This window comes from Hemiscyllium ocellatum, chromosome 9 (genome assembly GCF_020745735.1).
Source record: "Hemiscyllium ocellatum isolate sHemOce1 chromosome 9, sHemOce1.pat.X.cur, whole genome shotgun sequence".
NCBI lineage: Eukaryota > Metazoa > Chordata > Chondrichthyes > Orectolobiformes > Hemiscylliidae > Hemiscyllium > Hemiscyllium ocellatum.
The window spans coordinates 82,379,070-82,406,078 of NC_083409.1; the positions used below are offsets into that span (position 1 = coordinate 82,379,070).

General features: G+C 39.1%; 1 protein-coding gene across 1 annotated transcript in view; it reads left to right on the plus strand.

Moving 5' to 3' along the window:
• zswim5 (zinc finger, SWIM-type containing 5) overlaps nucleotides 1–27,009 on the plus strand; it is a 268,233-nt gene that overhangs the window by 220,165 nt on the left and 21,059 nt on the right. The window contains exons 6-8 of the mRNA XM_060830519.1: nucleotides 17,242–17,418; nucleotides 17,532–17,678; nucleotides 24,478–24,615. Of these exons, the coding sequence (XP_060686502.1) occupies nucleotides 17,242–17,418; nucleotides 17,532–17,678; nucleotides 24,478–24,615 (462 nt within the window). The remainder of the gene's footprint in view (nucleotides 1–17,241; nucleotides 17,419–17,531; nucleotides 17,679–24,477; nucleotides 24,616–27,009) is intronic.

The window sequence follows — 27,009 nt, forward strand, 5'->3', positions numbered from 1 at the left end:
AAGGATTACAGTACATTACTTAACCTTGAAAATATTTCATCATTGAAATAATGGTTAGTAGGAAAAGTAATTCATGTTAAGTAGACAGAAATCATTTACTGTACAGTAGAATTTCCTATTGTCAGTCCTGTTATAAAATGCATTGGGTGAAAGTTTGAAGTTTGTTAACTCGCATAATCAATAAAACCTGAGCAGGTAACCAAAGTAACCTTTACAAATTTCTAATAGTGAACATGGATTCTAACTAAGTCTTTTTTTCTTTCAATCCATTCATTCTACTTTTTTTTGTTACTAAATTGAATTGGAAGAAATATTGAGGCCACTGCTGAAGAATCTGTTTCTATTTATTTAAAATATGGAGGGTACTATCCACTCTGCATGTCCATTCAGGTTCTTTCAGTAGTAAAATGTGCTTACTGCAATTTTTTAAGGTACAATTGTCATGCAAATTGGCAATTCCTTATTTTGTGATAGTAATTTATTGTCAGCAAAGGCTTAAGTGACATGTTAGTTGAAATTATATAAACTGACCATCTTAACAATGGAAAATGAGCCATTTGATCTTTAAAAAGTCTAACATAATTTTTGATCATAAATTGTGAGCCATAATCCAAAAGACATTCAATGATGACATGTAACATTTTTGGCTTACATAGAATTTTACAGAGCGGAAACACACTATTCACTGCAACCAGTCTATGCCGGTGTTCATGCTCCACACAATCTCAACAAAAAACCTATATCATTCACATATTATTATGACTGGGCTTGAGATGGCTAGAATCATTGTTTGCAGAACTATTGATGCTGATGCCAAAAATAAATAGTTTCAATGGCCTGAAAGAAATAGGATGATTGCAAGTACCGTGAAGTCAAGATCAGAAGATTACATCTCAAGTGGAGCTGTGTAACCAGAGAAAATGCTGACTGCAATGGAAAGCAGAATGGTTTTCATCGTTAATATTTAAAGGACCGGTTGGCTAATTATTTGGGTAAGTGAAGTTTTAAAAATCTGTTTATGTATATTGTTTTTTAAATTGATTTTTTACTCCTTATAATGATGAGCTATTTCAATATGGATGCCAATTTTACTTAAATTATTTATTATATCTTAGACACTGTAAAATGTCCATTCTTGAATCTGCACTAGAGACAGTTGCTGCTCAGTCTTATGAGACATGCTTCTAAAATAACTTGTCCTCTGATAAAGCATTGTACAAAGTAATTCATAATTTCTGCATTTTGCTTACAACAGATTCATTGATGTCTACTTCAGTGATAGATGGAAACAATGATATGCTTGAAAAGGAAAGGACTTCAGACACTTCAGAAGATTTGGGGATGACATCTACCAATACTAGCAAGACATGAGGAGAATAGAATTGGCATTCGAGGAGGCCATCCAATAAAAGGCTGAGGTTGTCCACAGAATCACTTAAAACTCATTAATATCTCTGATATTGGCAATCTGGGTCAGAAAATGTTCAGTCAACCCAACCCAAATCCAGCAGGAAGTGAACTGGGTTGGGGCAATTTGTTCTAAAGAAGTTAAATATATTGATGTGCAGTTTCCTTTGCACAGACTGCATGATATAATCTTAATACACTTAGACACCAAGGTTGACAAAAATGGCAGTCTGCATCATCATCTCTTTACACAAGAAAGAAACCACGAGAAAATGTTAATGCTGTAGCTGCAGCTTTGTCACTCCATCTAGATTCTAGCAGGCAGCATCATATTTAACCGGCTCTACTTTAGTCCTAATTCTCCCAGCCAAGAGAGAACTCTCTCTACCTGTGTTCTTATACGTGGGTGCACATCTCTATTACTTTGTGATGGAATCCATTGATACATACATACTGTTATGTGCATTGAATTCATATGACACAGTCAGATTAAAATGCTCAATATTTGGGTTGTTACATCAGGACCAGAATCATTATCACAGAATATTAGTGATAGAAACAGCCAACTGGGAGTACGTGTGATGTGTGGACAGACATGGCCAAAATAGTCCATCAGTGTTTAGTTTTTGATGATTTTGAAATGAACAGCTTCAATTTCAGCAGTTTGCAGAATAATCTGATCTGTTTAATATAATTCCTCTGTATGTAAAGCTTGGTTTGCAAGAAATTATGAAAGTTGCAGTATACTGTTTGCGTATTTAAATTTGAATGTACTTCTGAATTAATTTTCACAATACAATGTAATTGTGTTGACAGTTTAATAAATGTTATTTATACTGCCTGGATTGCATGAAATATGATGTGTTATTGAATGATTCACCGTCAATTTCTTTTAAGGGTTAATGTGTCAAAAAGTGAAAGTTGACAGTTCTAACACATTCACGGAACAACACATAACTTATAGAATATTGGTTTTAAAAGATATTCTGTAGTGGAAAGCAAATATTACAACATTTCTAGGAACTTCTTGACCTAAAGATAGCGTCGGTTACCAGTAGCTATTAAAATACGTCAGAAGAAGTAGTATACCAGCAAATCAAAAGATTGAGCAATCTAATATGATTGTGACATCCTGGGATCTCTTCATTTAAATAGTCTTGCAGAAGATAGGCAGGCAAAGCAGGAAAAAAAAGTCCAACTTCTGAAAGATTAATTCACCTATTATAATTAACTTAATTCGCTGCTTCAGTCTGTGCTAATCTATTAAAATTAGAGTTAAATTGCAAGCAGGGAATAGATTTGTAATTACTTTAACTATTACCAATACTGCAAGGTAATTATTTAGTTGTTTTGCACTAGATGATGTCAGCAGTAATCGTTTAACCTAAGAAAGCTTAAGTGATCATCTGATCTTAATTTAATATATCCATTTCCTTTTGACTATCCAGCTCTGTAATTTAAACAAGTTTTAATCTTAATATTTTCTGGATTAACTATTGCAAATACCTTGCAGAATATAACATCAAGAATGTTGCACTTTATCATTTTTATGGCTGTTTTAAAATAAGTATTAGAAAAAAAGCTAAGAGTGAGGCAAGAGTAGGCATTAGATTGCGAGAAAATAAGGCTGGAGAAGTAGTAATGGGTATCAAAGTCAGAGGGACTGAATAGGTATTTTGTATCAGTCTTCATGGTGGAAGATTCCAGTAGCATACCAGAACTTTGAGAGTCGGGGGCAGAGGTGAGTGTAAGGCTATCACTAAGGTGAAGTTGCTAGGAAAACTGAAAGGTGTGAAGGTGGACAAATCACCTGGTCCAGATGGACTACATCCTAAAGTTCAGAATGTAATAGCTGAGGAGGCTAGGAGTGATCTTTCAGGAATCACTGGAGTAGGTGCTAATTTAACACCTCTATTTAAGAAGGGAGAAAAGCAGAAGATAGGAAATTGTAAGCCAGCTAGCCTGACCTCTGTCATTGCTAAGATTTTTGAGTCCATTATTAAAGATGAAATTGCAGAGTATTTGGAAGTGCATGATAAAATAGGGCTGAGTCAGCACGGCTTTGTCAAGGGGAAGTCATACCTGAAACATCTGTTAGGAAGGCAAATGCACTGTTATCATTCATTTTGAGAAGATCAGAATTCAAGAACAAGGGTGTACTTTTGAGACTATGTGATTAGACTGCATTTGGAATATTGTGAGCAGTTTTGGACCCTCTAGCTAAAGAAAGATGTGCTATTATTGGAGGGTGTTCAGTGGACATTTACAAGAAGGATTCCAGAGATGAAGGGCCAGTTACAAGAGAAGCAATTGAGGACTCTGAGTCTGTACTCAATGGAGTTTAGAAGGATGAGTGAGGAATCTCATTGAAACTTACAGAATACAGAGAGGCCTGGAAAGAGTGGAGAATGTGTTTCCACTAGTAGGAGAGACTAGGACCTGACAGGATAGCCTCAGAGTGAAAGGACGACTGTTTACAACTAAGATGAGCAATAATTTCTTCAGCCAGAGGGTGGTGAATGTGTGGAATTCATTGCTGCAGAAGGCTTCGGAGGCTAAGTCATTGAGTGAATTTATAGATTGAGATAGGTTCTTGATAGTCAGGGATCAAGGGTTATGGGGAACAGGAAGGAGAATAGGGTTGAGAAACATATTAACCATAATCGAATGGTGGAGCAGACTTGATGGACCAAATGGCCTAACTCAGACATATATCCCCTTATGGTCTGATTCATGTTTTAAGAGTTAATGCCTATTCAAAAAGTATGAACGAAAAAAGTAATGCAAAGTTATGGAATAAATGGATAATCATTTTTGAGATTGCTTGATTTCGACAGGAAACAAAGGAGACAGTAATTCTGAGAAAATATTATCACTATAAGGTAACTTGTACATAGGCTTCCTCTTCTTTGAATAAAAGTGCCAAGCCCTGACCTTGGAATCCTTTATCTGACAATTACAAAATCAGCTTTACCTATAGCTCTGTCGTGGAAATCAATAAGCAGATAATCTTGGTTGTCACCAAGTTAGATTTAATGCTTTTATTTTTAAAGTCTCCAAACAGACTGTAATGTGCCCAGGTGAAAAGGAGTGTTGACAAATGAAAATTGGAGACTGAAGTCCTATTCTAAGGAAAGAATGAGTTTGGGATGATATTTCAACATGGCGACACAACGTAGAAGCCCTGAATTTACTGTATATTGTTGTATAGCTTTTTTAAAAAAGGGTTTATGCAAATCAATGAGAAGAATGTCATTGAAAGGGAGTAGAAATTCTCTTCAGCTTTTGTCAACTTGCATCAGCATTAAAGTCAGATAAAACGCAGACAGCTATACAGGAAAGCTCAAACAAAAACAATAATTGCTGGAAAGGCTCAGCAGGTATGGCAGCATCTGTGGAGAGAAGGCAGAGTGAATGTTTCAGGCCCAGTTGGCCTTTTTCTCAGAATACAGGAAAGCCATCTTTTACACAATCCCAGCAACAAAGAATCAGCATGCGGTACACTGTTCTGATTTTTCTCCCACTTATAAATTAATTCTACTTTTAAGGAAATAATTGACAATTTTGTACTGTTCATATGGATCAGATTTGGATTGAGTTGGCTAATCTAATTGCACGTGGGAAAAAGATGAGAATACATACTTCTAACGTAGTATAAAGCCAAATGTCTTTGACAGAAACTGCTATCAAATCCTATTAGTCCTCCAAGGTTATGGAAAAGTTAAAGCATTACTTCAAGTTAAGTACCAACCAGTTAAGGTGCTGACCTGTAAAGTTGACCTCTTGTTTAAAGTATCTAAAACAAAATAAAATTCAGTCTCTTTATGAGCAAAGTCAGCATTTTGTTTCTACAGATCTAATTTATACTGTATGTATCTTGCTTTACAAGTCTTATGACTAAATTTCTGTGCTTTAATTTTCTAATATGTTACTTCATATTGCTGCACAACTGTCCCATTTGGCTTTCTGAGGCACACACTTGTTAATATGCTTGACGATTGCATTGCATTCCCGTCTTCATCATTAAACTGTTTTGCATTGATTTAAGAGTTGCTGTCTTCTAAATATGGTAAATATTTTTCTACTGTATGAACTTTCCTCACACAAGCTATGAATGTGCAGTGAACGTTGCTATTGTTAAAGACTTGGGCTTATATATTCAGATGCTGAATTGCAAATCTCTTTATGGTCATGGAATGAGGCACGAAGTAGAGAGTGAAAGCTTTTTTTTCTTCATTTACTCCCTTAGGAAAACTACAAGTAAGTAACAACAGACTATTATTCGCATCTACTAGTGATTATTTAACCATATTTATAGAAGTCAGTTTTTGTTCTTTATTTTGGAGAATTAGGAGGATAACCAAAAATTATGAAGTTAGCAGAATTTTCAATCTAAAATCCAATTTTTTAATGGAATGCTTCATTTATAAGGTGCATATTCAGAATTTCAGGATGTGTCGAACCAATTAAGAACTTTTGAAGTGTATCCTCTATTGTAATATAGGAAGCACAAAAGTGTTCAATCTTCAGTAAAGCACAAATTGTGGAATCATTAGTATTGGCAGAGAGTGGTGATTGTAACAACATTGCCATTTCTTCTCAACAAGATTTCTCTGCCATACCACAGTTCCCTTACTATAATCACTATTTAATGAAAGAAGGATGAAGAAAATGGTTTATAGTGTTAATGCATTTTGGAATCTATATTACCTGTTCACAGTCAAGTCAGTGAGTTAACAATTTTCTTCCTATTACAATGTAAAAATAGTATAAATTTATAAATGGTAGTAAAATTATATATCTCTTGATTTGTGATTTCCAATATTATGCTTGTGATTAATTAGAACTATCTTTATTGGGTGGAATCTCATAGGACCCTGAAAAATGTGAGCTATGACAAGAAATCTGGGAAAATCAGATGAGAAGTTCATCAAGGCCTTTCTTTATGTCAGGACCAACAAGTTGCATATTCGAAGAGTTCCAAAAGTTAAAACAAGATTCTTGATAGGAAGTGTTCAGAGGACTGTTAACAGGGATTATTGCTTATTATCATACTAATTAACTACAAATCTTGACTTGTTAACATGCAGCTTCCTATCATACTACAGGTCTAATAGAAACTAGACACCAAGAATCTCTGAGACAAAGGTCTGAGCAGCTGGTGGCACGGGCACTCTCTCAGGCACTGGCCATACACACACACACACACATATCCCCCCTGCATGTCCACAGTAGTAGGCATACAACATGTGCCAGCCTCTCTGCACCATCATGGCACATCTCCAGTGCTCTTGTCCAACATCACTGCACTTCAATGCCACACTATGGCGCACTCTAGCAACTGTCATTAAAATGTAGCTGCAAGGTGACTTTGTGTGTAGTGACAGATTGGACCAGGGAACATTGCAGCTACTTGCTTGCTTTCTTAGTTCTTGCTCACTTTAGAGGCTGCCTGGATGCTTGCAGCCTCTCTGCCTTTTCTTTTTGTGTTATGTCAGCTCACAGCACTGCTGTATTGCCTTGTTGGTTAATACTGACACAAAGCCAGGCAGCTTGTCAAAGTTTTAGGAGTCAGCAGCAAAGGGTTAGACATGTTGCCGAACAGTACATTGCTACATCAATCTCAGACACCGACTAGCTATATACACAGCAAATGCACTAACAGAAAATGCACTATTCAGGGGGGCAACCGTCAGTTAGGTGGGGTCCTGACACTATAAGTTAAGGTCAGCCTGTAGAATCAGCCTAAGGTACCAGGCATAGTCAGACAAGCAGTCAGGGCATTCGCAAGGTCTGTCCCTCTTCAGTCTGGGAGTGAGTCCAGTGCAGCCAGTCTGGGGAGTCATGAGAGCACAACTGGGGTGATATGCAAATATAAGTCAAGGTCTGGTCACTCTTTGGTAGCTCTCCAGCTAATTTCCTGAAGGGAGTGGGCCACAGCCAGTCTATGGTTTCCAACCAGTAAATTTCAAGAGTGGAGGATGGGAGTAGGGAATCAGGAGCCTGGTGCTGTGGGAGAGAGGCTGGGGAACTTAACGGTGGTGAGTGGAGGGGAGAAATTTAGATCAATATGTAAGGGAGGAGATGATAGAGCATGAGACAGCATGCAGAAAAGTGGGGTCATCATCATTGAAAGTATGGGCTTTCCATCAGAGGAGACAGTGAACTACATGTGGCATGTTCACCTCAAGTGTCTGGGGTTTTGGGGAGGGTGGGAAAAGTGGGCAGACGCAGACTGATAGATGGATATCCCTATCTAGTGAAGACTCTGGTGAACTCAACATTCCTTGTGACCCTCAGACATCAGTTGACTGTGCAGTGCAACTCCTTAACCTGAGCAATTCTGATGATTTCATGCAGCCTAACTGCTGAACTCCACTGATGCCTGTGAGTGATAGCAATGGTCTGCCTGTGCATTGCCACAGTGCAGCAACTGCTCACCTCGCACCTTGGCCCATGAAGTTTTGTCTCCGGATAAGGAGCAGTGGGTTCATTACCTTCAAAATGCCAATTTCTATCACAGTCAGAAGTGAACATGATTATTACAAATGTAAGAAGTGAAGTGTCATCTAAGTGCCGTCAGAAAGGGAGGTCTTCATGTTTCTCTCCCTCCCATCTCAGTGCAATAGAATGAAGCCCATTAGTATTGCATTTTGTGTCTTAATGGTCCAGATGTGTTATACGTGTCCTACCCAGGCCCAAATGTACCCCTCTTGACTTGGATATCCACAGGATTGAGTAGGATGGAGGTGGAAGATCCAGATTTGTCCAGAAGGTCCTCAGAAGACTGCTGGGGACTTGTATTTAGTGCCTCCTCCATCTAGGTGTCTACTGGCATCACTCTGCCTCCTTGTGTGAGATCACGTCCCCCTCATATCCATCACTTTGTCATTGATGGTTACAACCAATGGCTAGGATGAAAGAAGTGCAGGTCTTTCACATATCAAGCAGACTGCGAGACCTGACTGCCCATCCATCCATGAGAGCAGCCTGACTATCACAGCAGGAGATGGGGTTCCCAAGATGTTGCTTCATTCCTGCAATCATTGCACTTTGGTGTCTTTGGTGCATGCCTATTATTGCTGTACATTTGGATCGAGCTACACATTTCTGACACTATGAGATCTGCCTAGAGCTGAACAGGTACCTGATCTCAGGCAGTACTCCGCAATTGTCAGTGACCTGGGCATTTGTTTCCTCAAGCAGTTGTGGAGATAGGTCAAGTGAGGAACTCTCCAGCACTGTACTCCTGGTTGAAATACCCACTGAGGTATCTATATCTGAGCTGGAGGCAACCTTGCCAGTGCATTCATCTGCGGGATCTGTGGCTTCTTCCTAGAAGATACTAGAGTGAATGTTTGGTGGTGACCATCCACTGAGACTTTGGAGATGCAAAACATAAATATCTCACCAATTGAGTAAAAAGCATGCAGTGCAACTCCTATATTAAATTGTCAATGTAGTTTTCAGAACTAATAACCCTTGGCTGCAATGTCTTCTCTCTGTCATACCTTGTAGATAATAGCAGCATGTTCTTGGTTCTTGCAGTCAGCACCAGGAACCATTCATCATAGAATTGAGGAAAAAGATGTTGGGCAGGGCACCACTCATTATGGCTCTCTCAGCCCTAATTTCTGTACATAGACTATCTCCTGAGGTGGAAGATTCTAGAAGAGGGTGACGGCCCAATTTGTATTCCTGTTTCTATACTTGTTTCAGTATACTGTTCCCTGTGGGCATTTTTGCTGCATGTTATTACTTATTAATTTTCTGATGAAATGCTTAAAATAAAAGCAACTTTTCTGCCTCAATGGCAACTTAGATAGACATGAGGAAGATGGTGGAGGACACAATCATTGTCATAATTTTACAGCACAAAAAAAGGGACCTCCAGCCCATCTTGCCTGTGCCAGTCATTGATGCTCTAGTCCCATTTTCCAGCACTTGACCGTAGCTCAGTATGCATAAAGTGTTCCATCTAAATACATCTTAAATGCCGAGGTAGTTCCTGCCTCTACCAGCCTTTCAGCAAGTGAGTTGCAGGTATCCACCAAAACCTCTTCCGTAAATCCCCTAAAGCTCCTGTCTCATCTTAAATCTGTCTCTCACTATTGACCTCAACAGAGAGGTGCTGGAAGGGTTTGAAGATTACATTTTCAGTCTAGAAAGGAGCCATCTTCCATGTCTTGCTTTCCAGTCAGCACATTTTCTGAACTTTTTAATTCATTCCACTTACCCAAATACTTAGGCCGCAGAAAGTTTTCATGCTCCTAATTGTCATAATTTGCAAACAAGAATAAGAAACAGTACTTGTTTGTTGGTAACACTTTCTTCCAATCTACCTGTCTCATAATTTAGAGTGCCTGAGTCATAGCCCAGTCTCCTCTGATGTAAGGAAAACAACCCCAGCCAATCAAGTCTTTTCATAACTGAAACACTCCAGCTGAGGCAACATCCTGTGAAATTCCTCTGCAATCTCTCTAGTGCAATCACATCCTCCAGAACAGCACTCAATACTTTAGCTATGGCCTAACTCTTATACAGCATGAATAGGCTCAAGGGGCTGCATGACTTACTCCCAATTTACATAACATCAACAAAAGTACAAAAAACAATCCAACATTGTTTCACTTTCATCTATATATTTTAATCCTTTTCCTCACACTCTGCTGAGCTAAATCACTTGCGAAACACAAATTGTGCAGGCTTTATGTAATTATCATTTAGTGTTGACAGTACAAGTAGAGTTCTTCAAAATATGTTCATACAGATATTGTTACACTCTCCCAATTGATCTTATTTTATGTTATGATCTGTTTGAACGACTCAAATTAGTGACTGTACTATTGAGATTTTTTTATTCATTTTGTATATCATCATCTATTATGGCTTGTCTGAAAAAGTTGCCAAATGAAGAATGTTCTGGACCTTTATTCATTAGGAATTAGACTGAGGATTGTGAATCATATTTCACATGGGTCCTTACAGCCTGAGAAAAATGATTTCCACCTATCGATCCAGTGTAGTTTCGATCTCAGGCTCCAAAGATGAAAAGATTCTATGTTGAACAATGTGTAAATTCACTTCATTTCAGTTTTTTTTTTGTCTTTATACTTAAATACTCTGTGCCTTAATTTCTTGGAACTCTGCAGTCTGCCTGTTATATGTGTATTCGCGGTGTTTTTGGGAAGGAAATTCCAGATCCCTTGACCCAGCAATAGTGAAAGAAAAGCAATATTGTTTTAAATCAAGATGCTGTGTGACTTGGAATGGGACTTGGAAATGGTCATGTCCCTGTGTATTTGTTGCCTGTGTCTTTCTAGGTTGTAGAGGTCACAGAATTGGAAGATACCAAAGTTGATTTGACAACATTTTTTTTCAATTTACTCTTCAAAGTGTCAAAGTCAATGCAAGGAATGATTTGATAAATAGATGGGTAGTCTGCTTTGTGTGCCAAAAAATCTTGAAAATATCACATTTAAAATGCACCTTTTTTTAGAGGAGAAATTATTGCTTAGTTGTTGCAGCAAGGAAACAGACCCTTCAGTCCAACTTGTCTATGCTGATAGATATCCCAACCCAATCTCATCCCATCTATCAGCATCCAGCCCATTTTCCTTCAAACCTTCCTATTCATATACCCATTCAGATACCTTTTAAATGTTGCAGTTATATTAGCCTCCAGCACTTCCTCTGACAGCCCATTCCATATACATGCTACACCCGCATAATAAAGTTGCCCCTTCGGTCTCTTTTATATCATTCCCCTCTCACCCTAAACCTGTGCCCTCTAGTTCTGGACTCCCCCCTCCCCACTCCAGGAAAAAGACTTGTCTATTTGTCCTATCCATGCCCCTCATGATTTTATAAATCTCTATAAGGTCACCCCTCACCCTCTGAAGCTCCAGGGAAAACAGCCCCAACCTATTCAACCTTTCCCAATAGTTCAAATCCTCCAACCCTGGCAACATCCTTGTAAATCTTTTCTGAACCCTTTCAAATTTCACAACATCCTTTTGATAGGAAGATCAACATTGCACGCGATATTCCAACAGTGCCCTAACCAATATCCTGTACAGCCGCAACATGACCTCCCAGCTCCTGTACTCAATACTCTGACCAATAAAGGAAAGCGTATCAAATGCTTTCTTCAAAATCCTATCTACCTGTAATTCTACTTTCAAGGAGCTATGAACCTGCACTCCAAGGTCTCTTTGTTCAGCAACACTCTTTAGGACCTTACCATGAAGTGTATAAGTCCTGCTAAAATTTGCTTTCCCAAAATGCAGCACCTCACACTTATCTAAATTAAACCCCATCTGCCACTTCTCAGCCTATTGGCCCATCTGATCAAGATCCAATTGTAATCTGAGAAAACCTTCTTCGCTGTCCACTACACCTCCAATTTTGGTGTCATCTGCAAATTTACTAACTTGACCTCTTATGCTTATATCCAAATCAATTATGTAAATGATGAAACCTAGCAGACCCAGCATCAATCCTTGTGACACTCCACTGGTCACAGGCCTCCGTCTGAAAAATAATCTTCTAGCACCACCTTCTGTCTTCTACCTTTGAGCCAATTTTGTATCCAAATGGCTAGTTCTCCCTGTATTCCAAGGTCTAACCTTGCTAACCAGTCTCCCATGGGGAACCTTGTTGAATGCCTTACTGAGATCACATCTGCCACTCTGCCCTCACCAATCCTCTTTGTTACTTCTTCAAAAAACTCAAACTAACTTTGTGAAACATGATTTCCTGTGCACAAAGACATGTTGACTGTCCCGAATCAGTCCTTGTCTTTCCAATACATGTATATCCTGTCTCTCAGGATCCCCTCGAGCAGCTTATTGGGCGGCACAGTGGCTCGTTGGTTAGCACTGCTGCCTCACAGTTCCAGGACCCGGATTCAATTTTTGCCTAAGGCAACTGTCTGTGTGGAGTTTTCACATTGTCCCCGTGTCTGTGTGGGCTTCCTCCCGGTGCTCCAATTTCCTCAGAGATGTGCAGGTCAGGTGAATTGGCCATGCTAAATTGCCCATAGTGTTAGGTGCATTCATCTGGGGTAACTATAGCGTAGGGGGAATGGGTCTGTGTGGGTTACTCTTCAGAGGGTTTGTGTGGATTTGTTGGGCCAAATGGCCTGTTTCCATACTGTAGGGAATCTAGTCTTGCCCACCACCATCATCAGGCTCACTGGTCTATAGTTCCCTGGCTTGTCCTTACCACCTTTCTTAAATACTGGCACCACTTTAGCCAACCTCCAGTCTTCTGGCACCTCGCCTGTGACTATCGATGATACAAACATCTCAGCAAGGGGCCCAGCAATCACTTCCCTAGTTTCCCACAGTGTTGCGGAGTATATCTGATCAGGTTCTGGGGATTGATTCACTTTTATGCATTTCAAGACATCCAGCATTTCCTCCTCTGTAATATAGATATTTTTCAAGATGTCACCATCTATTCTCTACATTCTATATCTTCCATGTCCTTTTCCACAGTAAACACTGATGCAAAATATTTGTTTAGTATCTCCCCCATCTCCTCCGGCTCCACACAAAGAGGGGTCTTTGAGGGGACCTATTCTCTCCCTAATTACCCTTTTCTCCTTAATGTATTTGTATAGACCTTTGGATTCTCCTTAACTCTATTTGCCAAAGCTATCTCATGTCCCCTTTTTACCCTCCTGATTTCCTTCTTAAGTATACGTCTACTGCCTTTATACTCTTCTAAGGATTCGCTTGATCTATGCTTCCTTCTTTTTCTTAACCAAACCCTCAATTTTTCTTTAGTCATCCAGCATTCCCTACAACTACCAGCCTTCCCTTTCACCCTAACAGGAATATACCATCTTTGGATTCTTGTTATGCGGGTGGCACAGTGGTTAGCACTGCTGCCTCACAGCGCTAGAGACCCGGGTTCAGTTCCTTGGTGACTGACTGTGTGGAGTTTGCACATTCTCCCCATGTCTGCGTGGGTTTCCTCCGGGTGCTCCGGTTTCCTCCCACTGTCCAAAAATGTGCAGGCTAGGTGAAATGACCATGCTAAATTGCCCGTAGTGTTAGGCGAAGGGGTAAATGTAGGGGAATGGGTGTGGGTGGGTTGCGCTTCGGTGGGTCGGTGTGGACTTGTTGGGCCAAAGGGCCTGTTTCTACACTGTAAGTAATCTAATCTAATCTCATTTCTGAAGGCTTCCCATTTTTTAGCCATCCCTTTACCTGTGAACATCTGCCCCTAATTAGCTTTTGAAAGTTCTTGCCTAATACTGTCAAAATTCGCCTTCCTCCAATTTAGAACTCCAACTTTTAGATCTGGTCTATCCTTTTCCATTGCTATTTTAAAAGTAATAGAATTATGGTCACTGGCCCCAGTTAATGAAATCAGCTGAGATCAGAATCCTAATATTCGTGGGGAGAAGGGGAGAAGATGCAGCATTTGGGTACAGATTCCAGGAGGGCTGACAGAAACTACTTAGATTCTCTCAGATTTTCTCAGTCCTTTCAAAAAAATGATAGGAATCAGCTATCTGTCTTATTGGGAGATGGTTTTAAACTAGCTGTTAACTGACATTAACCCAAGGGTTATCATTGTATAATTATTAATGCTTGGTTACCTTCCAAAATCTATCATTATATAAATAGAAGATTGTAAGTTCATGTCTTAATTGACAGCTTTGTAGGACTACAAAGCTGTCAATTAAGACATGAACTTACAATCTTTTACTCCACCTCAATGTGACTGAGGTCTACCAGTGATGGAGGGTGAGGTGGCAGGAAGGGTTTAAGAATGAAGATGGCAGCTGGCATGAGTTGTCTTGGAGCCTGTAAGGCAGCCTGGAGGTGGCTGGCAGAATGCATGGTTTGCATTAAATCGACTCGAAGGTGACATGGGCATGGGTAGGAGCAATGGGATTTGAGTGCTAAGGCGACTATGATTTCAGAATAAAACCGACGTGTCCCTGAGAATCAAGGCAGGCCTTATAAAAAGCCTGAGTCAGTACACAGCTGATAGGCTGGCCTTCATCCTATACCACCTCCCTTACAAAACAAAGACCACCCCATTGGCAAGTTTCTCCTGAGTAGGTGCATCAGGCTGGTAACTTCCTGATTTGCATCACCCACCTAAGGAGTAAACATCTTGACTTCTGTCTCTGTTTCCCCACTGGCAAACATCCAGATTGAGAGGCTGACTGTCTAGGGGTTTTACATAATTTTAGTTTTGGATCATTTTGTCTTCTTCAAAATCCTCCAGCAAGATTGGAATCTGAAGGAACTCATTCCCTTTTTCTGCCCTACTTTTTAATCTTTTCACTTTGGCGACAAATGTATGTTGGTTAATGAAGGATAACTGGTCAGGGAAGAAATATATTGATAAATGCATCTCAAGTCTGGCAAAACCAGAAGCCAAAGTTGACCGAACGTGTGAAATGCTGAGGCTGTTGAAAGATATTATTGTATGCCAGGTTCTACCAAAGATTAAACTTGCCAAAATGCTTCTTTTATGTTCACTTATGGAATGTGGGCATTCCTGACTGGTGCAGCATTTACTGTCCATCCCAAAATAAGTTTTATTCACTTGTGGGACACAGATAGTACATATTGCTGCTACTGAGCATCATGGTGGAGTGAGTAGTTGTTTGTGGATGTGATCCCAATCAAGGAGGCTGCTGTGTTCTCAATAGCAATTTCAGTGTTTTCAGAGCTGCACTCGTCCGGGCAAATGAGAAATATTATATTTCTAACTTGTGTCTTGTAGTGAGAGACAGATTTTAGGGAGTTAGGGGTGTGTTATTCACTACAGATCCATGACCTGCACTGTAGCTACTGAATTTATATGGGTAGTCCAGTTCAGTATCTGGTCAATGGGAAAGCCCAGAATGTTGCAGTGGGCAAGTCAGTGGTGGTAATGCCATTGAATGTCAAGGGATGTTGGTTAAATTGTCTCTGATTGGTGATGGTCATTGCCTGGCATTTGTGTGGTGTGAATGTTACTTGCCATTTGTCTGCACAAGCCTTACTATTGACAAGGTCTTGCTGTATATAAGTAGAATAAAAGTAAAATACTGCAGACACTGGTAATCTGAAACAAACAGAAAATGCTGGAAAAGCTCTACAGCTCCAGCAGTGTGTAAGGAGAGAGAAGAGCACAGTTAGCATTTCATGACCAGTATGACTTCATCTGTATGTTATTGTATAAAACTTAAATTAACAGTGAAGTAGCATGTTTGATCCGTCATCATTAAAATGGTATGCCAACACTTCATGCCAGCATAGATTGTAATTTTCCAAAATCACCTAGATTCTGCAATTAGAAATCCACAAATTAACTCCTGTTCAAAGAAAGGATGGATATGGAAATCAGGGAACAGCAGGTGTAATGCCAGTCATTGGGAAGATGCTGCAGTCTATTGTTAAGATAGTAGTAGTGAGACATTTAGAAAACAACAAGTGAGGTTAACATGATTTTATTAAAGGAAAACCATATTCGACAAATGTATTAATAATTTTCAGGATATAGCTGTAGAGATGTCTAGTCCATGGTCCATATTGTAACATGAATTGACTGGTGTGGATAAACTAAATGTGCATTTGGATTTCTAAACACCATTCACTGAGGTGCCATATAAAAACGTTATTGTACAAGAGCTCATGGTGCTGAGGGTAATTTATTGACATGGAATGAAATCTGCCCAATAACAAAAAAATGTCAGGATAAATGAATGAAACTAACTAAAGGAGTGCCACAGGAATACATACTGGGGTTTTGCCTATTTTACAGTCTACACTTAGGAGTTGGATAAGGGGATCAAGTATTTGATGGTCAATTTTGCTGATAACACAAATGGGAAAACAAGTTGGAAGAGGACCCAAAAAGACTGCAAAGTGATACAGATAAGTTAAGCACTGGGTACAAAATATTCAGATGAAGATAATTAGGGAAAATGTGAGGCTGTCGACTTTGGTAGGAAGAAAAGAAAAGCAAAATACTTTTAAATCAAGAGAGACTACCTATGTTATGCTACAGAGGTATTTTGCTGTCTTGTGCACAAACAGTGAACATGCAAGTACAACAAGTACATAGGAATGCAAATGGAATGTTGATCTTTCTTGCAAAGATCATGAAATTTAAAATACAGAAATCTTGCTACAACTGTATGGGCCATTGATGGGGTCGCACTTAGAGACCTGCACACAATTTTGGTCCCTTAGGAAGGGAATGTTATTGCTTTGGATATGGTTCGGAAGAAGTTCACTAGATTGATTCCAGGGAGGAAACATTGTGAGGGATGATTATTAATGTTCTTATTGAAATCTGTAAGATTTTCATTGGGTCTGACAAGGAAGGTGTTCAGTGGATGTCATCTTGAGTAACATATTCTAGATCTAGGGACCTTGGTTTCAGAATAAAAGATTGCCCATTTAAGACCAATAGTGTGGAATTTCTTATCTCTCTGGGTCATGGATTGTTATAATTGTCTTCCACACAGGGCTGTGGAGGCTGAGGCATTGAATATATTCAAGTCTGAGAGGGACAGATTTTTAACCCTATGCAAGTTAAAGGTTATGGGAAACAGACAGGAGAGTGACGTTAAGGTCATGAACAGATCTTATTGAATAACCTTACTGAATAGTGGATCAGGTTTGAGTGTCCAAATGACCTATTCACACTCTTGATTTCTGTAATATATTTGGAAACTGGGTTTCTAAAACTTGAAACAAGGCTTGACACAAAAGGTGGCATTTTGTTTGTCAATGTTAGACAAGATTGTTGCTGCTGTTTCAGCATCTCAAACTACATATAGTAACTTTTTCTTAAAATATTATCCCTTAACAGAGTCTTTAGCTCGGCCACGAAGGACTGTATTCACACGTGCAATGGAGGCTTGTGATCTACACTGGCAGGATAGTCACCTTCAGCGTATTATTAGCAGCGATTTTTATGCATCGCCCTCTTACCAGAGAGAGAGTGAGAGTCTCCTTTTCAATGCTCATGGGCAGCCCCTGTGGTTAGGTAAAGTGTAAAATTTACTTTGCATTTTAAGTACTTTCCTTTCCCTACCTACTCAAATTCTTTCAAAAATAGCTTAACACTCATTTCTCTCAACACTATTGTAATCCATGTAGAACATGTTCCCACTGCCTGTGCCAGGGTGGATGCTCTACGTTCACACGGTTATCCTAGAGAAGCTCTTCGATTAGCGGTGGCAATCATCAACACACTCCGTCTACAACAGCAACGGCAACTAGAAATATATAAACATCAAAAGAAAGGTGAGTCCTGTGAAAGGATTCACTTAGTAGCTGCTTATAGGACAGACTTCATGTCTATGTAACTTCCTATGTCTGAGGCAAGAAAGCAGAAAAGCTGGAAATCTCAACTTAAAACAGAAAATGCTGGAAACTCTCATCCCCAACCAGCAACTGTGAAGAAAACAAATGAGCCAAATGTTTGACTATGGAATTATTAACTTTTAACTCACCTTTTCTTCTTCACACACGCGTTGGCCGACCTGTTGAGGGTTTTCAAAATTTTCTGTTCTATTTTGGAATTTTGGAGTTGAGAGGAGAAAAATAAAGCGTAATCCGTCAGCCTGGGGATTTAAGTTAACACAGTGATACCAATGAGTCTGAAAGGGTTCCATCATGCATTGTTGTCGGTACACTTTTGGATTGGACCTGTAGAGGAAATTATAACTTTTGCATTCAAAAATTTGAATATTCACAAATATATCACAACTTTGTCTACTTTTTAAATGTATAATTTACATTATATAACCTGAAAGTTTCTTTTTCACAAAAAAATGGTACCATGTTATAAATGGACTTGTTTGATGTTGCGTAATGGGGAGAGAAGTATTGCAGTATTCTTCTCTCCAATATCAGCCCCCTCTAGATCAACATGTTTAATATTGTTAATCTGTCTGTTCTCCTGCATAGCCAATGTTCACAAAACCAAACTCTCTTGTTTTCAGTCACTACATCTTGTCAAATTCTTCTACATCCAGTGCTGCATCATGGGTTTAAAAACAAGCCTTTCCACTGAATTAGGAAGATAAAGCCAGGAGTAAGCCCTTAAACCTCTTCCACTATTTATTGAAATCACAGCTGATCTGTGACCTAACGGCATTTGTGTCTGTGCCCCATATCCCTTAATCATCCAGCAAGCAATGGCCTTGAGGTATTATTACTGGACTGTTAATCCAGCAGGTAAAAAATGAGGTCTGCAGATGCTGGAGATCACAGTTGAAAATGTGTTGCTGGTTAAAGCACAGCAGGTCAGGCAGCATCCAAGGAATAGGAATTTCCTATTCCTTGGATGCTGCCTGACCTGCTGTGCTTTAACCAGCAACACATTTTTAACTGTTAATCCAGCAACCCAGGTAATGTGCTGGCGACCCAGGTTCAAATCCCACCAAGGCAGATATCGGGAATTAAGAGTCTAATGATGACCATGAATCCATTGTCGATGGTTGGAAAAACCCATATGGTACACTAACCTCATATAGGGAAGAAAACTGCCATCCTTACCACGTCTGTTTACATGTGACTCCAGACCCACAGCAAAGTGATTGACTCTTAACTGCCCTCTGGGCAATTAGGGAAGGATGATAAAGGCTGGCCCAGATATCACTGCCCTCCTCCTACGAATGAATAAAAAAACAAATTGGCTCACAGATGCCTATCAATTGAATTAACAAGTGACCCAGCTTCAGGTACCTCTTTCAGAAAAGTGTTTGTAAGTTTAGCCACCATTGTGTTATTAATATTTTTTGATTAATATTCAAGAATATTAATATTTCTTGAATATTAATATTCAAGCTTACCCACCCTTGTCCTGGATTCCTCAACGAGTGAAAATGGCTTCTTTGTAGTGCTTTCTCATAAAATCTTGAAAACTTTGTTGAAATCACTCCTTGACCGTTAAAATTTCAGAGAAAACAATGCTAGCTTATGTAATTGCTCCTAATAATTTTGGAGACCAGATATTTTAGTAAATCCATGCTGCATTATCTCATTAGAGTCATAGAGATGTACAGAATGGAAACAGACCCTTCAGTCCAACTCATCCATGCCGACTAGATATCTTCAATTAATCTAGTCCCATTTGCCAGCACTTGGCCTATATCCGTCTTAAACTTTCCTATTCATATACCCATCCAAATGCCTTTTAAATGTTGTAATTGTACCAGACTCCATCACTTCTTCTGGCAGTTCATTCCATAAATGCACCACCCTTTGTGTGAAACAGTTGCCTCTTAGGTCCTTTTTAAATCTTTCCCCTCTCTCCAGAAACCTATGTCCACTAGTTCTGGGCTCCTCCAACCCAGGGACAAGATCTAGTCTATTTACTCTTTCCATGTCTCTCATGATTTTATAAAAAGTCACCCATCAGCCTCTGACATTCATGGGAAAACAGACTCAGCCTATTCAGCCTCTCCCTATTGGTCAAACCTTCCAACCGTGACAACATCCTTGTAAATATTTTCTGAACACTTTCAAGTTTCACAATGTCCTTCCGAAAGGAAGGGTACCAGAATTGCACACAATATTCCAAAAGTGACCTAACCAATGTCCTGTACAGCTGCAATGTGACCTCCCAATTCCTATACTCAATGCACTGACCAATAAAGGAAACCACATTAAATGTCTTCTTCATTATCCTAACTACTTGAAACTCCACTTTCAAGGAGTTATGAACCTACACTCCAAGGTTTCTTTGTTTAGCAACACTCCCAGGACCTTACTATTAAGTGTATAAGTCCTGCCCTGATTTGCCTTTACAAAATGCAGCACCTCACATTTATCTAAATTAAACTCCATCTGCCACGCCTTGGCCCATCTGATCAAGATCTTGTTATAATCCAAGATAACCTTCTTTGCTGTCCACTACACCTCTAGTTTTGGTAGCATCGGCAAACATGCTAATTATACCTCCTGTGTTCACATCCCAATCATTTATATAAATGAATAAAAAGCAGTGGACCCTGCAGCGATCCTTGTGGCACACCATTGGTCACAGGCCTCCAGTCTGAAAAGTAACCCTCCGCCACCACCCTCTGTCTTCCACCTTCGAGGCAGTTCTGTATCCAAATGGTTAGTTCTCCCTATATTCCATGTGATCTAACCTTGCTAACCAGTCTACCATGAAGAACCTTGTCAAATTCCTTACTGAAGTCCATATGGATCACATCTTCCACTCTACCCTCATCAATCCTCTTTGTTACTTCTTCAAAAACTCAATCAAGTTAGTGAGACATGATTTCCCACGCACAAAACCATGTTGACAATCCGTAATCTGTCCTTGCCTATCCAAATACATGTAGATCCAGTCCCTCAGGATTCCGTCCAACAACTTGCCCACCACCAATGTCAGGATCACCAGTCTATATTTCCCTGGCTTTTCCTTACCACCTTTCTTAAATAGTGGCATCATACTAGCCAACCTCTAGTCTTCTGGCACCTCACCTGTGACTATCAGTGATCCAAATATCTCAGCAAGGGGCCCAGCAATCACTTCCCTAGCTTCCTACAGAGTTCCAGCATACACTTGATTGGTTCCTGGGGATTTATCAACCTTAATGTGTTTCAAGACATCCAGCACCACCTCCTCTGTAATATAGACATTTTTCAAGTTGTCATCATTTTTTCTGATCCTAAGATATAATGGCCAGAACTCAAGACAGTATGCCATGTGTAGTATAACCAGGATTTTGTGCAATTCTGGCATGACTTCTGAACCCCTGAATTGTCATACTGTACATATAGAGGCCAGAATTCTATTATTCCTTTTCCATATCTGTACATGACATTTTAACCAACATAAACCACAAATTTCTTGAGATAACCACTTCTTCTGGTTTTTCACAGTTTATCAGGAAATATTATGATCTATCATTTTTTTGTCTACAATTGATTACCTCACACAGGTTGGCTGTGTGAGTGGTTAGCCTCACAGCACCAGGGTCCCAGGTTTGATACCAGCCTTGGGTGACTGTCTGCGTGGAGTTTGCACATTCTCCCTGTGTCTGCATGGGTTTCTTCCGGGTGCTCCAGTTTCTTCCCACAATCCAAAGATGTGCAGGTCAGGTGAATTGGTTGTGCTAAATTGCCCATAGTATTAGGTGCATTCGCCAGAGGGAGATGGGTCTGGATGGGTTACTCTTCGGAGAGTCTGTGTGGACTGGTTGGGCCGAAGGGCCTGTTTCCACACTGTAGGGAATCTAATCTATCCAGCCTACCTCAGGTTCTTCAAGTTATAATCAATTGTACAAGCTTATATTGAAATCTATTTGCTACAATTTTGCTTATTGAATCTATTAAAACCCCTTTGTAATTTTACAGTTCCATCTACAATGCTTACAAACCCAATCATCTTTGCGTCATCCACAAACTTGAATGTGTAACGTCTTGCCCCATCATCTGATTTATTTATAAATACGGCAAAATATTGAGCTTCCAACACAGGTCCCTGTTGGTCATCATTAATTATATGATGGTAATTAGAGTACCAGTCTATTGTCTTTGTAACTGCCAATTCCATAAGCAATAACTTGCCCTCAATTTCATTACCTTCAATCTCAGCTAACAGATTCTTAAGAGGAACTTTACTGAATGTCCTTTGAAACTCAGTTTAAGTAACATCCTATCTAACACCTTATTTTTCAAATAATTCAGTCAGGTTTACCAGGTATGACCTACCTTTTACAGATCCTTGCTGACACTATCAATCAGCTAAAATCTTTCAAAGTGCTCAATCACCACAATTTTGATTATGGACTCCTGTAATTTTTTTTACAAATGTTAGACTAACCAGCCTATAATTCTGTAGTTTCCATTTCTGAACTTGTTTTAATTAGCAGAGGGATATGTACAACTTTTCATCTAAAGGAATGAATCACAAACCAAAAAACTTTGGAAAATTACAGTTAAGGTATCAGTTTTACTACAATGTTCTCACCTTGCTTTAAAATCCTGTGGTAAGAACTGTCTGATCCTAGGAGTTTGTCAGTCTTTATTGCCTTTTTTTCTTCTTCATTACTGTTGCTTTATTAAGTGAAGTCCCCTTCAGAGAACTATATTAGTTTCCTAGGACTGTCCAACATGTCATCCACTTCGTCTATTGTAAATACTGACATAATACTATCTTAATATGGCAGAAGTGGGTACTGCAGATGCTGGAAATCAAAGTCTAGACTCTAATATCTTAATATGTCTATCACTTATTTATAGAACACTGTTGTCAGGTTTTAAACGGTCCATGTTACTTTTAACCACACAGTTTTTAAAATTTATAATTGTATAAGCTTTGCGTTAAGTTTGACATCTACTGTAAGTTTCTTTTCATTGTCCTTTTTTGTACCACTTATTATCTGTTTTGATTGCCTTTCTTCTTTATTTTTCTCTGATACACTAGGACTTTTGCTTTTATGCATTTTAGTATGTTTTTCCCTTTTAGTTTGATGTTTATTTCTCCACCCCGAAAGCTCCCTGCCTTCATTCCTGATGAAGGGCTTTTCCCTGAAATGTTGATTTTCCTGCTCCTCGGATGCTGCCTGACCTGCTGTGCTTTTCCAGCACCACTCTAATCTAGACTCTGATTTCCAGCATCTGCAGTCCTCACATTTGCCTTACCTCAAATTGTCCATCAATAGCTTTTGCCAAATTGAACTCTTACCATTGTGTTATAACTTGTTTTTATGTCACATTACATTCTTTTTTTACACAACTACTCTTCTGTCATTTTACCCGTTGACAGAGTCTCTCAGTTTACTGTGGATAGTCCATCTCATTCTGTTGATCCCGGCCTTAACTAACTCTAAATTTTAGTAGCTGTTTCATGTTTCTCCTGTTTAAACACAACATTGAACTCATCACGTTATCGTCGCTGTTAAATCTGTCAAATTATTAAATCAAATATGATCTGTCTCTTGTTTTAAGCCATAATGTCACAGGAAGTTGTTCTAATGAGCCCACAAAAGATGGGCATCAGTGTATCTGGTGTACAACCACAGATGTAGTGACACAATCCCACCATTAGATTGAGCTTCATAAACTGCATACCCAATAATCATACCTACATTGCTATATACTTCATGGGAAACTATTTTTGTCTATTTTTTCCATAGGCAAAGCTATAGGAAATGCACTGGCATGCAAGACTTTTTAAGATTTCACTTTGAAGGGAGGAAAGGCTTAAGAACAACAATTAAATCAGAATCAGATAAAATCAGAAAAAAAGCACAATGAATACAACAGGAGTGTAGGGAGAGTGATCATGTAGTCTGTAATGTACAATGGGAGTGAATGTATTTCTAAAGCAAATTCTCAGCAGTTGCTTTTATTTATGAACTGCTAACAAGAGAATCATCATAAGAGTTTAGTCACTGCTCATAGGAAGTACCTGGGCATTCTCGATTGTGAACAGAGACTAAATATCGGGCAAATCAGGAGGACATTGGTATTTGTAACTAGAGTACTTAGGTAGTCATCTTGCTGGACATTTTCCACTCATTTAGTACTAGTGGTCCTAAAAGACACTTCAAAATGCAAAACCTGAGTGGACACCAATGTCCAATAAAGAATACGAAGTCAATGTTTTTTAATGTCGGGAATATTTAACTCTCCTCCACTAAAACTGTTCACAAGTTGGAGCTCCATGAATTTGAATTAACTGATCATTCTTAAAGAGCCCTCTACTTAGGAATGCTGTGGAAATAAGCAAGTAAATCAGATATGTGAAGAGGAATTTGGGTGTGATCCAACTGAATTTTCCTTATGATTGTAGAAAGCATTTGATCATAGCAGATGACTACTGTCTTTTTCCTTCATCTCTGTTGAAGTGAAGAGGGTAGTAGAGAATAAACTTCAAGGAAGGAAATTAAAGGGAATAACAAAGCCTGTTCGAAATAAATAAATGTACAGTGCATACAAAGAAATATTGAATTGAATTGAATACATTGAGTTCAGTTTAAAAAATATCTCTAATTTGTTAGTGAATATGAAGTTTTTTAAATCAGTGAAGAGATGCATAATACACTCTTCTGATCTTGGTTGCATTATTTCTTTTCAGAATTATTGCACAGAGGGGTAACTACTATTACAAATTTGGAAGGGTGGGTGGGTCATCCTTTGGACCCAATTGGGTGCCTATTCATCACACTAACTGAAGCTTGCCGATTAGAAGATGAGAGTTGTATGGACACAGCAGGTAAGAGAAGATCCTCTGTTTATTATTTGCATCAATTAAGTTATAAGTATTACCACTAGGTGGAGTAGCTCTGTGAAAGCTGTTATTCTTTCTGTTGGTGGACACAGGATGGGTTACTGAGACCAGTCCTATGGCTGTGATTTTGGTAGCCTTAATTTCCTTGATTCATGTGTGATATACTCGAAGGAAGTTTTCCCAAATATATCCTTAGTGTCAGTGCATTTCTCCCATCTAAATATATAACATGAAAAGGGAAGGCGAGTCAGGCTGGCAAGTTTAGAGTGGAGCTGTTTTTAATTATTGAAATAACTCCATTACACTGTGGTTTTGGTTTTTGCTGCACTGTTAGCAACAGGTAGTTAAGGGTTAGTTTAATGCATGAGGTTCCAAACCACTGGGTTTCCTGTTAAAATCCATGGACTTGCTTTATTAAAGTAATATAAAGGAGAAATGTGATTGTTAAACAAACATGCAACTGATCAGTGCTACCTTTTAGTGAGATTGCTGCTGGTAATGAAGAACGAGGATTGTAGCTATGTACGATATTGGAGCTGCAAAGTTAAATTAAAAGATGCACATTTCAATATATAAGTGAGCAGGTCACAGTAATGTTGTTTGTTTAAAAGTGCTTTAGATTTATGCTATATGTAATGTTTAATTGCAAAAGTTCATAGAAATTTCATTTGATTGAGATAAAATTACTTTATATACCTAGATTCTGATGTAAGAAAAATCTTCCACATGACATTGAGCTGTGGAAGGGCACTACCATTAATATGCATCATATTGTTGAAAAAAAGTCACATTTTGCTGGAGCTTTTCATCTTGTACTTAACAGATAATTTACAAGAAATTCCAATAGAAAAGGAAAACACTATTTATACTGTAAAAGAGAGTGCTGATTGGTTGGCAAATGGACACTGATTGGTAGAGGCGTTGCTATGAAGCATGCACCAGTTAAATGATGAGTTATGCATTCCCCATGGCAATGCCTCCAGCAATCATAGTCCACTTGCCATTTCCAATCAATCAGCACACTTCTCACATATATTATAAATGTGGTTTTCCCCTCACATACGAATGCTTGGAAATTATTCTGACAAGTACAGTAAATGATGAAAAGCTTGACAAAATGTGTCCTTCACAGAAATACTACCAAACAACCATTAATATTGTTGAATTAAATCACAAGAACATAAGTGAAAATGATAGAAACTGCAAGTTTATAAGGTAATCGTGCTTATTCTCAAGTGTTTAGAGTCATAGAGTCATAAAGATGTACAGCACGGAAACAGACCCTTTGGTCCAACTCATCCATGCCAACTAGATATCCCAGTCCAATCTAGTCCCACCTGCCAGCACCTGACCCATATCCCTGAGTAAAAACAATGACTACAGATGCTGGAAACCAGAGTCTAGATTAGAGTGGTGCTGGAAAAGCACAACAGTTCAGGCAGCATCCGAGCTCTTGACCCATATCCCTCCAAACCCTCCCTATTCATATCTAGATACCTTTTAAATATTGCAATTGTACCAGCCTCCACCACTTCCTCTGGCAGCCCATTCCACCCTCTGAGTGAAAAAGTTGCCTCTTGGGTCTCTTTTATATTTTTCCCCTCTCATCTTAAACCTATGCCCTTTCATTCTGGACTTGCCCACCCCAGGGAAAAGAATTTGTCTATTTACCCTATCCATGCCCCTCATGATTTTATAAACCTCTATAAGGTCATCCCTCAGCCTCCGACGCTCCACGGAAAACAGCCCCAGCCTATTCAACCTCTTCCTATAGCTCAAATCCTCCAACCCTGGCAACATCCTTGCAAATCTTTTCTGAACCCTTTCAAGTTTCACAACATCTTTCCGATAGGAAGGAGACCATAATTGCACATAATATTCCAACAGTGGCCTGACCAATGTCCTGTACAGCCGCAACATGACCTCCCAATTCCTGTACTCAATATTCTGACCAATAAAGGAAAGCATACCAAACGTTTTCTTCACTATCCTATCTACCTGCGACTCCACTTTCAAGGAGCTATGAACCTGCACTCCAAGGTCTCTTTGTTCAGCAACACTCCCTAGGAGCTTACCATTAAGTGTATAAGTCCTGCTATGATTTGCTTTCCCAAAATGCAGCACTTCACACATATCTAAATTAAATTCCATTTACCACTCCTCAGCCCATTGGCTTATCTGATCAAGATCCCATTGTAATCTGAGGTAATCTTCTTCGCTTACCACTATACCTCCAATTTTGGTGTCATCAGCAAACCAACTAACTCTACCTCCTATACTCACATCCAAATCATTTATATAAATAATGAAAAGTAGAGAACCCAGCACTGATCCTTGTGGCACTCCATTGGTACAGGCCTCCAGTCTGAAAAACAACCC